The 18,775-nt window shown below is 39.4% G+C and overlaps 3 protein-coding genes across 3 annotated transcripts in view; all 3 read right to left on the bottom strand.

Annotated features, from left to right (window-relative positions):
* LOC111650690 (G protein pathway suppressor 2) overlaps window positions 1-505 on the bottom strand; it is a 3,694-nt gene extending 3,189 nt beyond the window's left edge. The window contains exon 1 of the mRNA XM_023400612.2: window positions 408-505. Coding sequence (XP_023256380.1) covers window positions 408-505 — 98 coding nt within the window. The remainder of the gene's footprint in view (window positions 1-407) is intronic.
* Window positions 506-1,962: 1,457 nt separating this feature from the next.
* gabarapb (GABA(A) receptor-associated protein b) lies at window positions 1,963-4,931 on the bottom strand. Its single transcript, XM_023400624.2, has 4 exons — window positions 4,708-4,931; window positions 3,329-3,407; window positions 3,128-3,246; window positions 1,963-2,974 (listed from the first exon to the last, which is right to left on the bottom strand). Exons 1-4 carry the CDS (start codon window positions 4,795-4,797, stop codon window positions 2,894-2,896), a joined length of 369 nt encoding a protein of 122 aa, XP_023256392.1. The 5' UTR covers window positions 4,798-4,931; the 3' UTR covers window positions 1,963-2,893.
* Window positions 4,932-8,059: 3,128 nt separating this feature from the next.
* LOC111650700 (CTD nuclear envelope phosphatase 1A) lies at window positions 8,060-18,260 on the bottom strand. Its single transcript, XM_023400623.2, has 8 exons — window positions 17,531-18,260; window positions 14,297-14,363; window positions 12,689-12,807; window positions 12,517-12,588; window positions 12,102-12,218; window positions 11,849-11,960; window positions 10,606-10,690; window positions 8,060-9,329 (listed from the first exon to the last, which is right to left on the bottom strand). Exons 1-8 carry the CDS (start codon window positions 17,633-17,635, stop codon window positions 9,269-9,271), a joined length of 738 nt encoding a protein of 245 aa, XP_023256391.1. The 5' UTR covers window positions 17,636-18,260; the 3' UTR covers window positions 8,060-9,268.
* Window positions 18,261-18,775: the final 515 nt, after the last annotated feature.

Below are 18,775 nucleotides of genomic sequence, written 5' to 3'. Positions count from 1 at the left end.
AAAAAAAGCTATTAAGATAATTCTCGATGTGAAAAAATATTACACCTTTAAATACTGTATTACACTACAGTGAAATACTGAAAGATTTGATTTGACTGCACACACACAGATAACAACATGACATATTACACAATACACAACAATCATAGTATTTCTGTCAGTACAGATGGCTGCATCTTTTGGAGAGCAATGAATAGATGCTGAGGCATATTCTGCAGTTGGGCGGCAGAGTTCAGAGTCCTTATTTACATTTTATATAGTTAAACATTTTATTTAATAGTGAAAAAATGATTTGCAGTCCCAGTACAGTTCAGTAAAGTACAAAACCTGTTCACCTCTACCTCTGACTTTGTGTAACAGTCAACTTAGTCCACTGCAAAGCAGTCTTTAAAAAAAAACACACACACACACCTTGTCTCTTGCGCTCCCTCTCCCTCATGATGTGTTTGTGGAGGGCTCTGGCCATCGCATTGGACAGCTTTGGTCTCTCCAGCAGGGCGGGCATGGTGACAGGCAGTGGAGGGGCCAGCTGGTGTAGGACGAAATTTCAGTTTAAAACTTGTGTAAGGTTACAAGATATATATAAATTACATTTAAGGTATTGTCTATATTTCGCTGGTAGTATAGCCAGTAGGAATAACACAGGTGTAACATGCCACAGGCCTAGCTGCTGTTCCGCTAACTGCTAAGTTAGCATTGTTAGCTTCAGCTACCATTAACTGACAGCATATTATAGTATAATTCATCAATCAGAATTATATACGTTTAATATGAAGATGTACAAAGCTTTAACATGAATATCAGCGGCAACAACTTATTTATGTTTAAACATGCCCGAGAGCAAACGTTAACTGAAGTTAGCTAGCTGCTTAGCGCCAACGTTACGTATTTTATGGCATCTATTCTAACGCTACTTTGGCGTGGTGGAGTGATAAAGTACCAAAAATCTTACTTTTGTCGCTTTGTGAGTCGTTTAATAAGAACCTAACCGTCTTGCGGTTTTCAATTTGAGGCCACTGGACTGTGTCTGGGGCAGTTAAACAACATAAAATCAAAACTTCTCAACAAAATATAAACAGACCAAGAGGTTCTCAACCCGGGTGATTTGGTTTCGCTTCCGGTGTCAAAGACGTCTGTGTTTTTCTCTGAATTGCATTCTGGGAATTGAAGTTTATATCGTATTTGGACAGATACGTCACCCCTTGTCCAAATAAACAAATACAAATGTCAAAATTCCCCTTTTATACGACGCCTATAGTAACTACGGGGACGTTGGCAGACAAAACACGTGAAAGTTGATCTTATGCTGAAGATGTGCCACCATTTTCATATCCTGATACAATCTTTGAAAATAAATAAAAATCACCTGGATACTCACTTGCTGGGTCTTATAAATTGATATCACGGGGTAAATCTAAAAATCATATCAGAGATGACTTTTATAAGACTGCACTTCTCCCTCAAATTTTGTTAGTATTCTATCTGACAGTTTTTTTTATCTTAGGCCTGATTTCTATACCTTTATTGTTGCTCGCTTTCTTCCAAGTTTGTACATGGTTTATTTAATACTATAAATAAGTTGACAGAAAAAAAGTAGATCCTGAGCCTCCCACACTAGAAACAAAAAATACAAGTGGCCTTGCATAGCTTGGAAAGACACACATTTAAGCAGCCACGGTAGCTGATAAGGAAATTCATGCAAATACTGTCAGAAAGGCTAGGAGGGTTTAACCAATCTCCACTTCATGGGGTTGTATGTTATAGACAATCTCACTCTCTAAGACAAATGCTTTAGGTGATGTAGATAAAATTGACTTGTCGCTAACTTCTGAAATAAATGGAGAATATATGGACAGTTTACAATTACTACCACTTTTCATTAAGAATGCGTATCTCACTAGGAAAAACTAAAAAAGAATTTTTCAATGCTACAAGATATTCAATAAAGACAAGAAACACGGATAGCTTTTCATCACATTTTATCATGTATGGTCATGAGTGGAGAGAAAGAGCCAGTAATGCAGCTGTATACAGAGTTCAAATCTTAATTTTTTTTCTTAAAAAAAAAGAAGACAAACTTAAAAAAAGAGAAAATTGCACTCAGCTTTACAATACCTTTAGAAATTAAGCCATCTAAAATTAACAATAATAACAACAATAATCATAGTAGCAGTCAACAGAATAGTCTTACCACTGAAAGCAGAAGATGATTGTTAAGTCTGAATTCTATTATACTCCTTGCTGGGGTCAGATGCAGGGCAGCACACTTAACTGTCATTCACAGACTTCAGTGACTGGTGAGTTATACATAATAATAACCTAGCCACTTTAGGTTTTTTCTAGGAGAAGAACTGCTGCAAAACAGTTATCCTTTACTCTGCCGGAGACAACATTATCTGTCTTTAGCTGGTGGATGCTATTAATTTACTACACTAACCTAAACTCAAAACACACTTTATCTTCCTGCAAGTCAACAGAAGTAGACCTACAACTATCTTCATTGCCAGTAAGAGCTGATTTGAACTCACATACTAAGCCTTTCCTCCCTTAACCCTGGAGTAACTATAATTACGGCCTATACCTAATGTTATTTTATTAATCTCTCTCAGGTTTTCAGTTAAATATGATCAATTATGAGACTAGAAAATAACTGGCCACAAGACCACTTAACCCAAGTTGTTACTGAAAAGAAAAGTGGAGGTAAATACAATTCAGACTGCAGAATAATAAAGACATAAATGGATGGGAGAAGGGTAATGAATGGGTGGTGAAAGTGCATTTGACATATTTACTCTGGGAACTCTAGGCTGCCGAGCTGGATTTAATATTCAAATGAATGAATGGTGGAGGTCTCAGAAAGGTGGGTAGTGGTTGGAGGGGGATGGTAGTGGGATCAGATTTCCCTTTGGCTGTTCCCATACACACTCTCATCACTGTAGGCAATGTAGAGGAAAAAGTCCTCTTCATGATGCTCCTGAGAAAGAGAGAAGAAAAAAGATGTTGGTGTCATATTAAAAATGTAGTAGGAAGCTCACTTTACTGCAGGTAGGAAACAGGAATGCATCATACAGATGAAGACACAGTCTAAAAGCTTGACAGTGAGGTAGAAAATGAGTAAGACTCTTGCCTGGTACAACAGTCCCATGGTAGCTGAGGTGGGTGGAATGACGTTGTTTACAAAGAAGAAGAGAGCATCCTCAGCTCGCAAGTGGATTCTTTTCCGGATGAGGAAGTAAAACTGGCCCACTAAAAAAGGAGGTGCAAGATTGTGGAAATTTTAAATGTGACTATAACATTAATATATTTTTGTTAAATTTTCAGTATTTACCTGTCAGGTCGGAGGGGACAAGGTATTTCTTCTTGTCCAGATCTCCTATTCTGGCTTTTGGGGCTTTCTCCACGATTACCTAAAATAGGAAAATACATTAACTATTGCACAACATGTCCTCAGCAGATGAATGTAGCGCATTTTCCTCTCAACAAGGGCTGCATTTGTCAGAAGTACTTTAGTAGTATGTTTCACCTTTCTTAGAAAGAGTATCTGAGAAATGGTCACTCAAGCGAGCACTGAATTATATTTAACCCAGATGTAGCCTATATTTTGAAAAACTCCTCAGTATTTTGTAGTAAGTCAGTCAGAATGAAACTTATGTAGTACACACATTTACATTATGAATAATATAACTATTTTTTAGTTTCACATACATCTTGCAGTAACATGTCATTGTACAGCTTAAACAATTAGTCAGTGGACATACAATAACTTTAAAACAATTTTTAAGCAAACATTGAATGGTTCCTGCTTCTCAAAGGTGAACGTTTCCTGGTTTACTTACACCATGACAGTTAGATGAATATGTTTGGGTTTTGGACTGTCGGTCACACAAAACATACATTTTTTAATTTTTTTTATTCCACGTAATTACATTGATCAAATTAATTAATTAATAATTGGGTAGATCAATCGATAATGGAAACAGATTGTTAGTTAAAGCCGTACGTTACGTTTTACACAAACCATGACTAATGACAGCTGTAAAATGACAGGCAGTGAAACTAGGCTGCGATTGTACTTGCATTACGGAAAGCACAAAGCATTTATTTGCTGACAGTTTTGACCCAGACGGTCTTGTTAGGTTAGTTTTAACGGCAAGTGGCCAAAGGTTATGGAGTAAATAATCCATCTACAAGACCCAGTGCGACGTAAACAAGTGTCCTGTTTGTTGACACCAACTATTTTAAGGTGCACTGCTGTTATCGTCTCAGCATACAGCCTAAAACTACACCCACCCGCCCGATCAGACCAGAATCAGTCTGTACACACCTTCACTTTCTATCACAGACTTTATAACTAGAGAAGGGTTATTTTACTTTGTTATCTGGGGTCTTTGTTTGCAATTTAGTAGTAGTTCGCTAAAATTAAAACATACGGAAGGATTACACGAAGCTTTCACTAGCTGGCCTCTTCAGTGCGGCCGAAATTCTTGAGTAACCTCTAGCGTCTACTAACGTGGCCGTCTACTACGAAGAAAAATAATACGTTAAAACTAAAACTGAACTACATACGTATAGTTACATTTTAAGTACGAACATTACGTTTTACGAAAAATTATCTAAAAAGACCAGTGCTACAAAAGCTTGAGATTAGCTAGCCGTCAACTTGCTAACAACACAGATAGCACGACCAAGCTAACGTTAGCTACTTACTGGTACCCTGTCCGGATACTTCTTCCTTATTTTCTCGCCTTCGGACCGCCTTTTCTCAAAAGGGTGCTCTTCTTTGTACTGGAACTTCATCGTTAAAAGAGATGACAGACAACAAGTCGGTCACTCCGGGGTTGTACGATAGCGGTTTGCGCAAGGAACGGCCCAAATCGCTGACACACACACGACAAAAACAAACGATGCTAACTAGCGTTAGCTCAGCACAGCTGTTTTCCTAGTGCGACTGTGGCGGAGGGATACAATAACAACATGACGTAGAGGAGAGTCTAGTTCGCAGGGTGTATTTATCGCTGTCATAGACCACATTAACATTGTTTGTATAGTGTTAATCGGTGTTTATTAATGTAAAATTCCCTATGTGAATTTCCTCATTTTTAACAGGTTTTAAACCTATGTTGTATTTTTTCTTCTGTGGAACTATTTTATTTTGATCAACCACTGCGCGTAAAGACGTAGGGCAGGGCAGTGAGGAGGTATCTGTCCTTGTCATATGACCGAGGCCCAGCATTTAGCAGCGAGAGAGGGGAAACTCAAAAACATGCAATATCGGGCGTAATCGTGGTTTTGCAATTGCGCACTGGCTACAGTCTGAGTCCAGACATGCAGCAGGTCTTTAGCAGAATGGGGGACAGTTCAAGTTACTGTATTCACTCATTGACCCGAGGATAATGCGTAATAATGACTCATTTGGCTTGAAGTTTTCGCAACTTCCGTTTGGTTAATGATTGTTCCTCGACCTCTTCACCCCCTTTAAGTACAAAATAAAAAAGGAATAAAAATCCGGTGCCTTGAAGTGTCATTAAACTGGAATCCTCTCTTGGTAATCCTCATTTCAAATCAAAGCAATTCTGTTCTAAACTGTTGATTGGATTCCCATTCTTAGCAGAAAAATCATACTATTGCATCCAAGAAAACCCTCCCATAACAAGCATATTGTCTAGAGGGGTACTGACTTTTTAAATAGTTCCTCACTGGTTTCTAATAACACTGGTTTTAAAAGTAACAACTGTACTAGTTTGGGGAATTTAGAGAGCCACTACTGACCAAATCAGTTATCTCATTTCAATTTAAAAGTACTTATCTGTTCAGAGATTAGAAAATAAAATAAATATTTTATTTCACACATAGTATATGTTTACTAAAAAAAATTCAGTCACTGGTTGCGCTTTCCATATAAGAATCATAGAAAAGTTGATAACCTGTGTATTGTTGTGCAAGTGACCCACAGCTCTGACTCACTCTACTTGTTGTGTGACAACGCTGCATCTTCTCCTCTATGTGCTTCGCAGTCTCATGATTGGCCTCCATGTGTAGGTGACATCAGTGAGATCAATCTAAAAAGGCCCTCCTGTGTTGACACTCCTTTTTGACAAAGCACACACGCCTGAAAGAGAAACTAGAATGTTTACTCATTTTCGGCAACAGTATTTGTTTTTTTAAATATACTGGACCCAGTCCATCCTTTATTTGATAAACTTGTACTCTTTGGATCACTGTAAAGTTGTCAACATACGGACTAATCTCTCTTCAGGGACTGATTGCTTTAGCACGGGATGTAATGTGCTGAGTCACTTGGCATGAATGTTAGATGTCAATATTTGATGACTGAGTATAAAAAATGGACTCCAGTTTCCTTTGCTGTGTCCATGTCCTGCTTCCTCCGTCAACTGTGACCTGGTCATCATGCTTTAGACTGAGCCTTTCTTCCTGTCAAATTATTTCTCCTACAAAAGTAATGTCTACCTCATCCTCCACTAACCACTGACACTGTCCTCAACAACAAAGTGTCCTACAAGCTGTATTCAGCAGCTACAGCTCAATCCCAAAATCTGGGAAAATCCTAGTCCAATTTATAGTCATCTCCACATATCTCCAAATCCATGTCAAGTAACTCCTTGCTGGCCTTGCTGCAACTACTACTGGGTGTATTGACCAGTAGTATCTGCAGCAAGGCATTCAAAACGCAGATTTTATTTCCCCTTTAGCATCTCCAAAATTCTCCACAGATGTAACTCCCTGTCTCACACCTAACTAGCTGTTAGATCTAATTCAGCACTGTTGTTACCCCACATTGCAACCTCATGCACACAACTGAAGAAAGACTCAACTGCCCTGTCTCATTTCTCCAGCAGTGCAAACCTGGATTGATATATTGATGATAGGAGGGGTATTTTTACTCTTCAAGTCTTGATTGATGATGTAGCATTTGTTTTCATACTACTCTGAATTCATTTTTGCCTCATCTGTGTCACTATGTCAACAGGAAACACTCTTGTTTAGAAGAGACTCCATTCCCCATGTTAGCTTCCAGAGTAATGAACTTTAGCTGCAAAGGAAGGTGAAAGAGAAAAAAAAAAAAAGCAAAAGCAGTCATAGGAAGTGTTAACAATCACAGGTTGTGAAATTTAACAAGGTGGAGTAAAGTTACTTTAGGCAATGACAGGTGAGTGCTGTTTCAAGCTTTAGGATTCACTTTAAAACCATCATGAAGTGGAGGTAGAAGTGTTGGGAAACAGCAGCTAATATATACCAGTGTGCTCTTAGCCCACCATAGTGCCTGCACTAGAATGACTAAAATTAATGAACATGTCTCAACATTTAAATGTTGAAGAAAAAACAGCTTCTACATATCTGTGCATATGTATGTCACAGCTGTGACTGATCAGCAGATGAGAAACCACTGATGAGTTCCTAAACGTACTTGTATGCTATTACTGAGTGCGCTGACAATCACATGGTGAGTGCCAAGCATAACATAGTTAAAAACGTAATTAACACTTTGTAAATTAGCACTGATTTAAAAAAAGAAAGAAAGAAAAAAAGCTAGCTACATAGTTATCTGGAATAAATATAACTACTAAAGTTAAACAGGTGTCCTTAAAATGTGACAGTCCTACATTTACTACAAAAGGTGTAAATATCAACATACACACACAAAAATGCTAAACTATGCAGCTTTGCAATGGTTCTGCAAAGTGCCATATCAGACACAGAAGTCTCACTGCTTTTACCCAAGTTCAACTTTTTTCAGATACATTCATGTGTGTGGCACCCTGTGCAGACTCCTTCAGTGAGAATAAGGAGGTAATATACCTTAATCTCTAACTTTGGTGTGAAGGGTCTTCTCTTCTGGAAAATACTTAATCAAAATAGAGTCTCTTGAGCAGTGTAGGATTACTGAGTGGACCGATGCAGTTTCCTGTTGCACCACATGATGGCAGCAGATTATTAGCAAAAGTTTGACTCAGAGAGATTGAATTTCTCTCCTCAGTGAAGTTAGTCAGCTGACAAGCTGCAAAATGTTATATTAAAACAAAACAAGCTGGATAGTAACTGGCCGATACTGACAAGTGTTTTATTAGTAACACAGACCTGGAGACAGAGCCAATAAGAAGCCGCTGTGAGCCTTAACAAGACCGACATTGTTCAGAAGGCATTTAAAGACGGAGGGTCTAATAGTTGAACCCATACATTAAGGGGAGCAGGTAAAAACTGAAAGGGGAAGGCTGCAAATTTGAATCAAATACAAAACCAACTGCAACAAAAACAGAAGGGGGAAAAATTAAGTGCAATTCCTATTAGATGAAATCAGGATGGCATCAAATGGTGAAGGGGAAGAGCGAAATGTCATGGTATGCAGAAGTCATATTATCATATATTATGGTAACAGAGAAACAATCAGATATGGAAAGGCGGCACGGCAGTCCACATATCATTACAAGCCATTCTTTTTTTCTCACAACTTTTCAGTCAAGTCTTTATCACTGAGTCCCATGAGGAGCTTTGTGGAAAGAATGATGGTTATGGCTGAAAAATTAAAAAAAAAAAAAATCTCAGACTGCTCGGCTATTTGTCCAGAAAAATGCCTGTGGATGGTATGTTCCAAGCAAAGGTCCATCAATTACATCATGTAAGTTGATCCATTCATGTTAGGGGGGAATCAATGAATCACCGTTGGGGCATGAGGTTGTGTAAAAAGGGGCGGTTTTCTATTTTCCCCCTCTCAGTAGATCCGAGAGGTTAAGACAGTAAATTGATGAGTTGTTTGCTGAAGTGCAACGTCTGGTGATGATGGAGAGGAAGAAGAATTAATAATGTAGAATTGTCTTTGTTGCTTTGCTGATCCCTCTCTTTCCCCCCCTCCAAATCTTCAAAAAAGTTTAAAAAGGACTAACGAACTCAGCAAGCATACTCCGACTCACGTACACAAGCTCACCTCCATACGCACACAGTCAGTATCAGGAGCGATAAGGCAGAGAGGCTCCATTTTGTTTTGGAAAAAAAAAAAAATACAAATAAAGAATCAAGAAGAAAAAAAAGAAATAAGCTGGCTCCCCCTCCCTCCCCAGTAGTTTTTGGGCTCTGGTGATCCCATACTGTTCATCCCGTGTTAGGCGGTCACCCCAACCCTCATCTCCTCAGGACACGTCTGAGAGGCTCAGAGAGGGCTGGTGGGTCGTCTGTTTGGGAACGGAGGGCAGGAAGGAAGCCGGCAGAGAGGAAGAGGCTGGTCAACAAGTCCCGCCCCTCTTGATTCAGCCAATCACCAAAGCCGGTGCTGATGGAGGTTTCGACTGAGGACGGAGCGGACATCAGCAGTGAACCTAAGAGAGAAGCACAATTCAGCTACTTGAAACAGTTGGCTCTATGTTCTAAGCCATGAAAGGAGCAGGTCAACATTTCAGGAGATACGCTTATTTGTTTTCTTTCTGGGAGTGAGATGAGAAAATAGAGAATCAGTTTCATCTCTGTGCTTTGAGTACAGAACAAGAGCAAGAAGTGTTTAGCTGAGCTCGCATTAAGACTGGAAAAAGGCTGGAACAGCTAGCCTGACTCTTTAAAGTGAAAAACTATGCCTATTAATAGCTCTAAAGGTCACTAATGAACACACTGCGTCTCCTTTGCACATACTTAACCCTTACATAAAACAAAATATATAAAACTGTGCTTTTTGGGGGAAATTAAGTGCTATAACTTGATAAACAACAGTTAATCAGTCTAGCTGCACAAAGTAGCAGTGTTTGAGACCATAGTGTGGCCCAGATAGAGTCACTGACTGTGATGGTACAGTTAATGCACCTCACTGCTGTTCACCAAGAAATAGTTACACCACATAAGTCCCTATGTAAACTGCTTTTACATTTCTGTGTCTATATGAATTAAATAAATTAGATACAATGTGTAGTCAGACTAGCTAGTTAGCTGGTTCCTCCTGCTTTCAGTCTTTATGCTAAGCCATCTGACTCCATTTCTGTATCAATCTTCTCACCTCACTCTTGGGAAGAGTGCAAGGAAGCGTATTTCCCAAAATACTGAACTATTCCTAAGAATGTCTTGAAGCACAGCACTTTTGAAAAATTTGGGCCAAGACAGATTACAAAGTATACTGTGGTTACAATATGACAGAAAGACAGGGTTTGAGCATTGAGGTTACAGCTTTGAGGTTGAAAAGTTTGATTGGTGGAGACAAACTGCAGGGTAGAGTAAATGGGGTATTTTTAGTCATTAATCAGTCTGTAGACCATGCCATATAAATGGGAAAATTAATGGAAAAAGTTAAAAGCAACAACTTTTGTCAAAAGTGTCACTGAAATACTGTCTTCAGAATAATGCCATAATGTCAATGAGGTGTGCAGTCAATGTATCTGTAACCAAATTACATTTTGGCAGCTGTTAACATGTAAATTAAAGTAATGTGCACTTAGTTGCAGCCATTACCTTTCACCTCTTTAATTACCACAGAGAAAGAACTGAACTCCGGTAGTATGTTTAAAACTTTAGATGATGGACAAAGAATGGTGGACAAAGTAAGCCATGAGTTTAAGTGTTTGCACTTTCACTGTCTATTTGCTTTCATGCAAACTTCATTATGCCTTTTACCTTAGTGCATCCAGCATAGGCAGCAAGTTAAGAAGTGCTGTGTCACTAGGGTCGCTGAACCAGGACTTGATGGGTATTGCATTGTCTGGAGGGTAGAAGACAGCCAGTCAGTCGTGTCAGAGAAAAAGACATGGGTGTGCTTTTATGCTGCTCTGTTAAAGAGGTCACTGAGTGTTAGAGGGGCGGCAGATTTAATGCACTGTTACAACATTTACAATACAAGCCTTGTAGTGAGAAAAAAATGGCTGTTATTTGTCCTGTTTCTGGCTCATCACAAGTTTGATGTGAAGAAGATGAAGCCTCATTTAATTTTCTTTGTCAAAGATGAATGTACACAATGGAATATACACCTCAACCTGTTCCTATTCTTATTAACTTGTGAAGTTAACCACATCACTAAACGTTTAAAGAGAGACTGCGTAGCTTTTGAAAGATGTAACACATTAGTCATCTTACAAAATTTGTGAAAAAGTTGAACCTATAAGTAACTAACCACATTCTTGCTCAAAAACAGGAGTTTTGTTGCTACATTCTTACTTGGTCTATTGTGACCAGCAGCTTATGGTGACTTATTTTAGCTGATGTTAGCAAACTTAAGATAGATATTGCTGTGTAACCAACATTTCTGACGCAGTTTCCTGATTTTACGTCTCTTCTCTATGTATGTCCCTGTAACACCATGTTTTAGCCTTTATTACTATCCTGTAAATGTCACTTTGACCACAAACTCTTGCTTTAACCTTTTGATACCAGCCAAAAAATGACTCACTAAAGTAAATAAACTATGCATGGCTGTTCTTGTTGCTTATTTGAAGACAATATAAGATATAAAGAAGGTAGAACTCGACTAACTCTAGTTAAGTACATAATTATATTTATAATTATAGTTAATCAAATTCATAGACCTTTTCAAAGCAGACATATTGACTTGTCATAGCAGAAAAAGCACAGGTGGAACAAATTACATTAACGATGGCTTTGCTCTAGCAACTACTGAAATCAGCAACTAATTAGCTAATTAGTGACACCTGTGTTTTTTTTTAAAACTTTCTTTCAAAAAATAGCATTTTCAACTTCAGTTTCACTCCACATTATTCCACCAAGTCACGTTCGACCCCCCTGCAGTGGTACTGCACCACGGTATTTGAATGCCAGTATTTTTCTTGTACAGGAATGTAAAATATCAAGGAACAGAGAGTGATTACAGAGGGTGCAAGTGACTCCATGAGGCTTTAAGTCTTACCTGGATGGCTACGATAAGCACCAGGCGAGTTGTCCAGGATGACAATACTGGACAGGTCATCATGTACTACAGACAGGTCTTTAATATAACTACCTAGATCCAATGTACAATGCTGGCAAAAGACACAAAGCAGAGTCAATGACACCACCAAAAGGGAGAGAGAATGAAGAGATTTAAAAAGCTCAATGGGATGAAAGAGCCTCATCAGTACCGGCTATAATATATGCTATATAAATACAGTGTTGAGCAGTACCTGTCTGTAGTATCTGCGTTTCAGAATGTTCCTGTTGTTGTCCAGCTTGTCTGCCACCGCTGAGCCGTAGATCTCCATACTGGCTGTGAAAACCACCAGCTCATACCACTGGCTCACCTGTGTACACACACACACACACAGAGTATAATGCACACAATAGTATAAGTACAAAGGTTACAGTCAGTGCTTAGTAAGTCATGAAGGATCATAATCCAGAACAAATATAGGTATATGACATCAGGTAGTGAGAGAGTGCAGCACAATGGAGAGTGCTGGGGAAGATGACAGACTGGACAAAAGGTGACCTGGGAAAGACTCGAGCAGTGATGCTTCATGTTCACAGTGTGCTTTACTATTCACTAATTAAGCTAGGATTCATCGCAGACAGTAACACTGATTACTGGCTGACACTCACCACTTCTAAAAAGAAGTCAACATGTGGCCTTTTATGTACGAAGAATCTGACTGGGTGCTTATCAATGACGACCTGCATGGGAAAGGAAACAGTTCATTTAGACAAAAACAGCATTTTAACTTGGATGGATTTGTGTTAAAACACGAACATATGCGTGTGTTAAAGCCCATACTTTGAGGATAAAGTCTGGCGGCGTGCCAGGTCTCACTGTGGGTCTAAGGACCCCGTCATGGTGAGAGTGGATCAGCGTCTCGTCCAGGTCCAGAACCAGAATCTTCCTCTTTACTGCATCTGTTTATCAGATAATACAGATACTATGTACTTTATTCAGAACACGTACACACACGCAACAAACTGGGTTAACAGGAGAAATTAAGCTAAACAGGAAATTACACAACACCTTTACATGAACTTTAATAACTTACGGTAGTTACTTTAAAATCTGCATATACACACAGAATGTCAGAAACCAGGTTGCTCTCTTACCTCTGACTTCACTTTGAAACCACAGCTTGCTTATTTTTCATGTATAAGTAAGACACTGCTCTTTGATTTTCTTTTTTACAGGGAGGAAAGGCTTTGTAGTGAAAGAATTATTTTTTCTTTCAGCTTGTCTGTGACAGGATTTCATAAATAGTCAACTATTTAGGTGTGTAAATGACTTTTTAAGACTAACAGTTGTCATTGGTAGCATCATGGCAGGAACGAATTGTTCTTTTGGTCAATGAACCGCCTTATGTTCAATCTGACATTTATCTGCTGGTGTAATTCTTTGTCTGTTAACCCAGCACACTGTCTTACTCTCTATAGCCAAATTAGGCAGCCTTTGGATTTTAGCATTCTGGTGATGAGTCTTGACAAAGACTCTGCTTGATGCTGCTTCTTTATGAATAAAGGTTTGGTATGCAATCTTATTTATAATGTCTGACATTGTTTACATTATAAAAATGCATATACTACATTCTTGGTATTTTACACTTTCTCATTAATATCAAACATGAATGTTATTGATTAGCTGTGGTTCAGGAGGTATCTGCCTTTGCACACTTATAGCTGCCCAAAAGACTGATATTGGATTTAAAATGCAGATGTTGTCTGAGTGAAATTCACTTACACTCGCTACAAATTCCCCGTTATTCTTAGTACTCGTTTGGTTTTCAATTGCAGTGATGCAAGGATGACATCTCGCCGTTATGTTATGGAACCAAACTTCACCCAAATGCCTTAAATGCAAAACCACATTCTTTTTTGTATGCTATTAAAACATCATGAGCACACACAATAACTGACCAATGCAGCACAACAGGTTTACTGAAACAATTGAGAAGAAAAATAGAAAGAAAATACAGGCTAACTTTGGTTTGCATCTAGCCATGTAATCCACTTAAATAAATACACAAGTACAGGATAAACCCAAAGATAGTCAATAGCTTGTCTAAGTTTCCCTATATGGAAAAAGGCACATCATAAGAGTCCTGTCAAGTCTGTCTGAGCTTGTAATGCTCATGTGAGGTGAGGAAAGCCCTGAGAAAGGGGTCACACTGTGTGGGTCACAAGTGTGTGTTTTCATGATGCCGATAATTTTTCTTTTCTGCACGATTACTTCTTCCTTGACAAACCAGTTTAACCTAATTCAATTTCTACCTTCCAAATATGTTGGGATAGTGTCTCCCCTCCATACTATCTAATAGATAGCCCAAATGTGGTAAAAGCACGCATTAAGCCAGAACAGCATCTGCCATAGAGTAATATCATGACATATCAACAATTGTGTACTCACTCAGTCTGTTTCTGGAGATGGGTGACAGAGGCAAAGTGTCATATCGCACCGTCTGATACTGAATTATCTGCAAAGTAAATGAGGCAGACAATCAGACAATCACGCTGTTAAAACAACAAACTGCACACATGGTGGGCCATAATTACATTGACAGATTTCATCTAGTTTTTTACTCTGATTATATGTGAGAAATGTGAGCTACATTTTTGTTACCAAGTGCAGTGAAACCTCCAATCTTTTTATTTCCTACAGTTTGTCAAACTGTTTGTGTTCATTTCTAAGGCAACGGCATCTTGTGTGATTTCACACAGAAGGCCAGTATTAGTGTTTTAGGAATCCTTTGGGGCATTAAAGAAGAGTGGCTTTACATGATTGTAACTGCTGCAAAACATAATCCAATTTAATAAAGAAACCTAACTGTGCTATGGATGATTTGAGCCAGACAAAAGGCTAATATCTCCATGATGGTCTTAAAAACCTTTAAATAGTGAAATCTTAAAACTTAATTTTAGTGTTTTAAGACAATACATCCCTGGGGTAGCAGCTCTTTTTTTGGCCATCAGTGATTAAGCAGAGGACAACATTCAGAAATTAACTTTCTTGTGTCCACCCTGCAGCTCCTCCTCTCTAACTTCCTTGCTGTGCACTAGTCAAATTGACGACAGAGAGGATCCTTTCCAGTGCCACTCTTGCCCAGGGGCTCTGCACTTTTCTTCACAGGGCTATTTTTATCCCCCCAGCTGTCGGTGGGTGTCACCGGAGCATGGGGACAGACATAGAAAGGAAGACTTGCAGGGTGACTTTGACTGAGCCTGGGCTGCTTGGTACCTAAGCCTTGGACAGGGCCTCCCTCTGTGCCCCCTCCCACTGCTGCCTGGCAGAGTGAGCCTGGGGGAAGCCTATTGGTGGCAGCAGCTTCTGGGCACCACAGGGGTACCTCACCCTCAACTGAGGTCCTTGCACCTCCAAGTGCGTCCATCTGGACCTCGGGCCTGCAACTCAAACTGAGTTCTCTGCCTCCAGACTACTGCTACAAGTAACACCTCTTATTTCATTTATTTATGCCCTCTTGACCAAAAGCCAAAAAAAAATTCAATTTATAATAATGTGTAATGGAGAAAAGCAGCTAGAACAGTTAGCCCTTCCATTTGTACAGCTGCAACCAGGATACTGGCACGTACACTTAATACATGACTAGAAATAAACTTTTGTTATCAATTAACGTGTCAATTGTTTTCTTGATTACATATGTGATTTCAGAGCCCAAGTGGATGTAGTGAGGCAGCTTCTTCAAACCAATATTCCAAAACACAAAGATATTAGGTTTACTGTAATAGAAGAACAAGAAAACCAGCAGATTTTCACAGTTGTCATTTTTGGGGAAAAAAAAAAAAAAGACTATAATTATTAAGTGATTACAGAAATTGTTGAATTGTTGAGCTAACTTCTCATTTCAGTTTTACTATAACCTACAAACATTGGGAGTTTTGTATTGATTAGCTGATTGTTTCAGCACTTGCGTCACATACTGTTACTGTATCATGCAGGAGATAATAACCAGATCCATTACGCAACATTGTTGTTGGTAAGATTAATAAACCTTCTCGTCATCCGTTTACACATAGTAGCGTGCTTGGGATTATGACCTGGTCCTAATATTTGTAATCCAATAGAGCTTTTATTGATCCAAATTTTTGGATCAAGCCACTTAGTGCAGTGTGGCCTTACTCAAACAAAAAACATGTTGCGGTCTACCTGGTGCACACAAGGCTATTAAAGCTATAGAGAAAAACTGAGGTAGGCACAGACTTAAAATCTATATTAATACCTTTGTTTAAGAAGTAATGAAATGGCTCGGTCATAAAATGCTGACCAGAACTACTGTTCATCAAATCATCTGTCATGGTTTACTTGATTGCTATCTATAGGATCACCTACATTACAATGCCCAGTACATAAGCGCTCCCCTGGATCGTGACATTGTTCCAGTGCATCACAGATTGTAAACAACAGAGCTAAACTGTGAGTGAGAATGAGAGAAACAGAGGGAGAGAAAGAGAACAGTACGCTCCCTGTGCTGACATAATCCCTCTCACTTCAGCCATAACATGGACTGGACTACTCACTCTCAGGGCCTGTTGACAACCCGCAAGTGTTACTGCCACACAATAAACTGCAGACAAACCTCGAACAGAAAGATGATTACAACACACAGGGCACTCCTCCAAGCTTTGTTGGCTTGATATGGAGCTAGAGTTGAAGTCCACTCATATTACACCACATATGCATGTCTATTAACAACTCAACAACACCTGTGTGTGTGTCTAAGTTACAAACGGGCGACTTCTGTCACCCTAAATGCCATGTTTATTGTGGAGGCATTTGTGAGCAAATGAAGGTGACCTGCAGGCTTGTGCTGGCTGCTCCTCAAATTTAGTGACTGGATGTAGGAGGTTTCCCTTTGCATTGTAGCTGGTTGAGCCATTGACTCACACTGTCTCGTCACATAAAAACAGACACGGATATTCCTCTATTTATCAATTAGTTGACTGTCCAAAAATTTATCGCAAACAATTTTGATAATTGAATGTTTAAATAATTTATCAAGAAAAAAAGTGATGAAAGTGCCACAGCTGTAGCTCTACAAATATGAAGATTTGCTGGGTTTCTGTTTTATGTCACTGATAACTGAATATCTCTTGGTTTGGATTATTAGTGAGATAAAATGAACTATCTAAACACCTCCTCTTGAGCTCTAGGAAAACGTGAGACATTTTCATTTTATGGAGTAAACGGTTTATCAATTAATAATAATAAAAATGGATAGATTAATCGAAAATGAAAATAATATAGTTGCAGTTGTACTTCCCATCTGGCAGATTACGTACCTCTGCTGTTGACAGTGTGTGTAAACTGTTCAATATACTCTTACTCAATATACTCTTTATATAGCAATAAATTTGACACTGATGTTATTGAGCTTAAGTGGGAGGTTTAAACTTCTCAGACAGTACGTATTTAAAGGATTATATGGCAAAATCCTCATGATGGACGCACAAAATGAGACAGAAAACACCGGTAACCTTGCTCTCCCCAGAGCCAACTGAGCATCCCTGGAAAGATGGATGTGATCTGAAAAAATTATGGTGGGAGCAATGGCAACGTAAGCCATGACTTTGCTCACTTGTCACAGAAACACAACAACTACCAATTATCTTTCAAACACCTTCTCACCGTTCGTAGGTGCTTCCTGAGGATGTACATGATGACGCCCCATATTCTGGACGTTACGCCGAGAAAAGTGCGGATGCCAAGTAAACACTGCCGGGTCTTCAGCATGTTGATGAGCACGCAAAGACCCCAGAGCAACTCAACTTCAATTCTCAGTTGATAGCACGTTTTTCCCCGAAGTTGTTGGGGCAATTACTGAGGGAACCTGCTTGCTAGTGAGTCAAAATCCGTCTTTAGCCACAGCCGCCAAACTAGCGATTCAAATTAACAAGAGGCCAAGCAAACGTGTGAGTACCTCGCTCTGCACACTTGTGGCTCAATTAGCATTAAATAGAGTGCATTCGCATCGTCACTGTGAAAGACAAACGTGGACGTGGTCAAAAGAGAAGCTGCTGCACGACGACTGCTGCTGTATGGACCTTTAGCACGCAGCTAGTTGACAAGCTAGCTCAGGAGCTAGCTGTGTACCAACTAACGTTAGCTAGTAGCTGCCGAGCTACCGCTAGCTCGACAGGGTGACCACCTTGAACCTTGGACAAAAATACCCCAAAAAAAGCTGTGGGGCCGCTCGTTGTCAAGCACCGGTTCAACGCGACTTCTCTCTGTGCGGCGTCCGATGAGAGACAGCTCTACAAAAGTTCCCCAAAGTCTAACCGGGCCGGTTAAAATCAGTTTGTAGTCCAGTAGAAATCCGGAATGAAACTGCGAGCCGCCATCGCCGCCTTGCCGTCACTTCCGCGAGGAACCCAGTGGTTGCGCGCAGCACGCCCACGTGGAAAGAAAATAAACAGACGTGGACGAGCGAAGATGGCAGTCCATTCAAGTCTGCAATAGCATCCAACTATTTTGTCTTTTTTTTTCTTACTTCATTCCGCAATTTGGAGCTACTCTGGCAGCCCTCCTGGAATTCAACTTTATTTCTGGTATGCACTTATGTGTTTACATAAAGTTTTGCTTTCATTTCAGTGGCTTAATTGGTGTCAATAAACCTCATTATACTTCTGATTTAAACTTGTAAAACAATAAAACATGAAAATATCCCTAGGCGCGGGTAAATACTTTTTACAGGCACTGTATATTTTACAGTATTTGGCAGGGACAGCTTTCACAGCTGTCAGAAGACTCAAAGGCTTGCTAGCGACCAGGTAATGCAAAAAAGTTTACCACACTTAAATAATTACTTCAAACTATTAGGAAACTCGTAAGCATTCTGTCTTGACACTGCCATGCAAATAACACAAACTAACT

Source organism: Seriola lalandi, unplaced genomic scaffold (assembly GCF_002814215.2).
Source record: "Seriola lalandi dorsalis isolate HSWRI2012SDOR001 ecotype SW California unplaced genomic scaffold, Sedor1 jcf7180002052702, whole genome shotgun sequence".
In the NCBI taxonomy this organism is placed as follows: domain Eukaryota; kingdom Metazoa; phylum Chordata; class Actinopteri; order Carangiformes; family Carangidae; genus Seriola; species Seriola lalandi.
The sequence above is the reverse complement of the archived record's forward strand: the minus strand, read 5'-3'. Positions and strand labels throughout refer to the sequence as shown.

Excerpts from the sequence above, each read along its gene's own strand:
- gabarapb (XM_023400624.2), bottom strand. The coding sequence starts at position 4,797 with ATGAAGTTCCAGTACAAAGAAGAGCACCCTTTTGAGAAAAGGCGGTCC. Across the intron at positions 3,408-4,707 it reads AGTATCCGGACAGGGTACCA|GTAATCGTGGAGAAAGCCCC; the intron begins GTAAGTAGCTAA and ends TTCCTATTTTAG. Across the intron at positions 2,975-3,127 it reads CCATGGGACTGTTGTACCAG|GAGCATCATGAAGAGGACTT; the intron begins GCAAGAGTCTTA and ends TCTCTTTCTCAG.
- LOC111650700 (XM_023400623.2), bottom strand. The coding sequence starts at position 17,635 with ATGCTGAAGACCCGGCAGTGTTTACTTGGCATCCGCACTTTTCTCGGC. Across the intron at positions 14,364-17,530 it reads TCAGGAAGCACCTACGAACG|ATAATTCAGTATCAGACGGT; the intron begins GTGAGAAGGTGT and ends TTTACTTTGCAG. Across the intron at positions 12,219-12,516 it reads TTGACTTCTTTTTAGAAGTG|GTGAGCCAGTGGTATGAGCT; the intron begins GTGAGTGTCAGC and ends GTGTGTACACAG.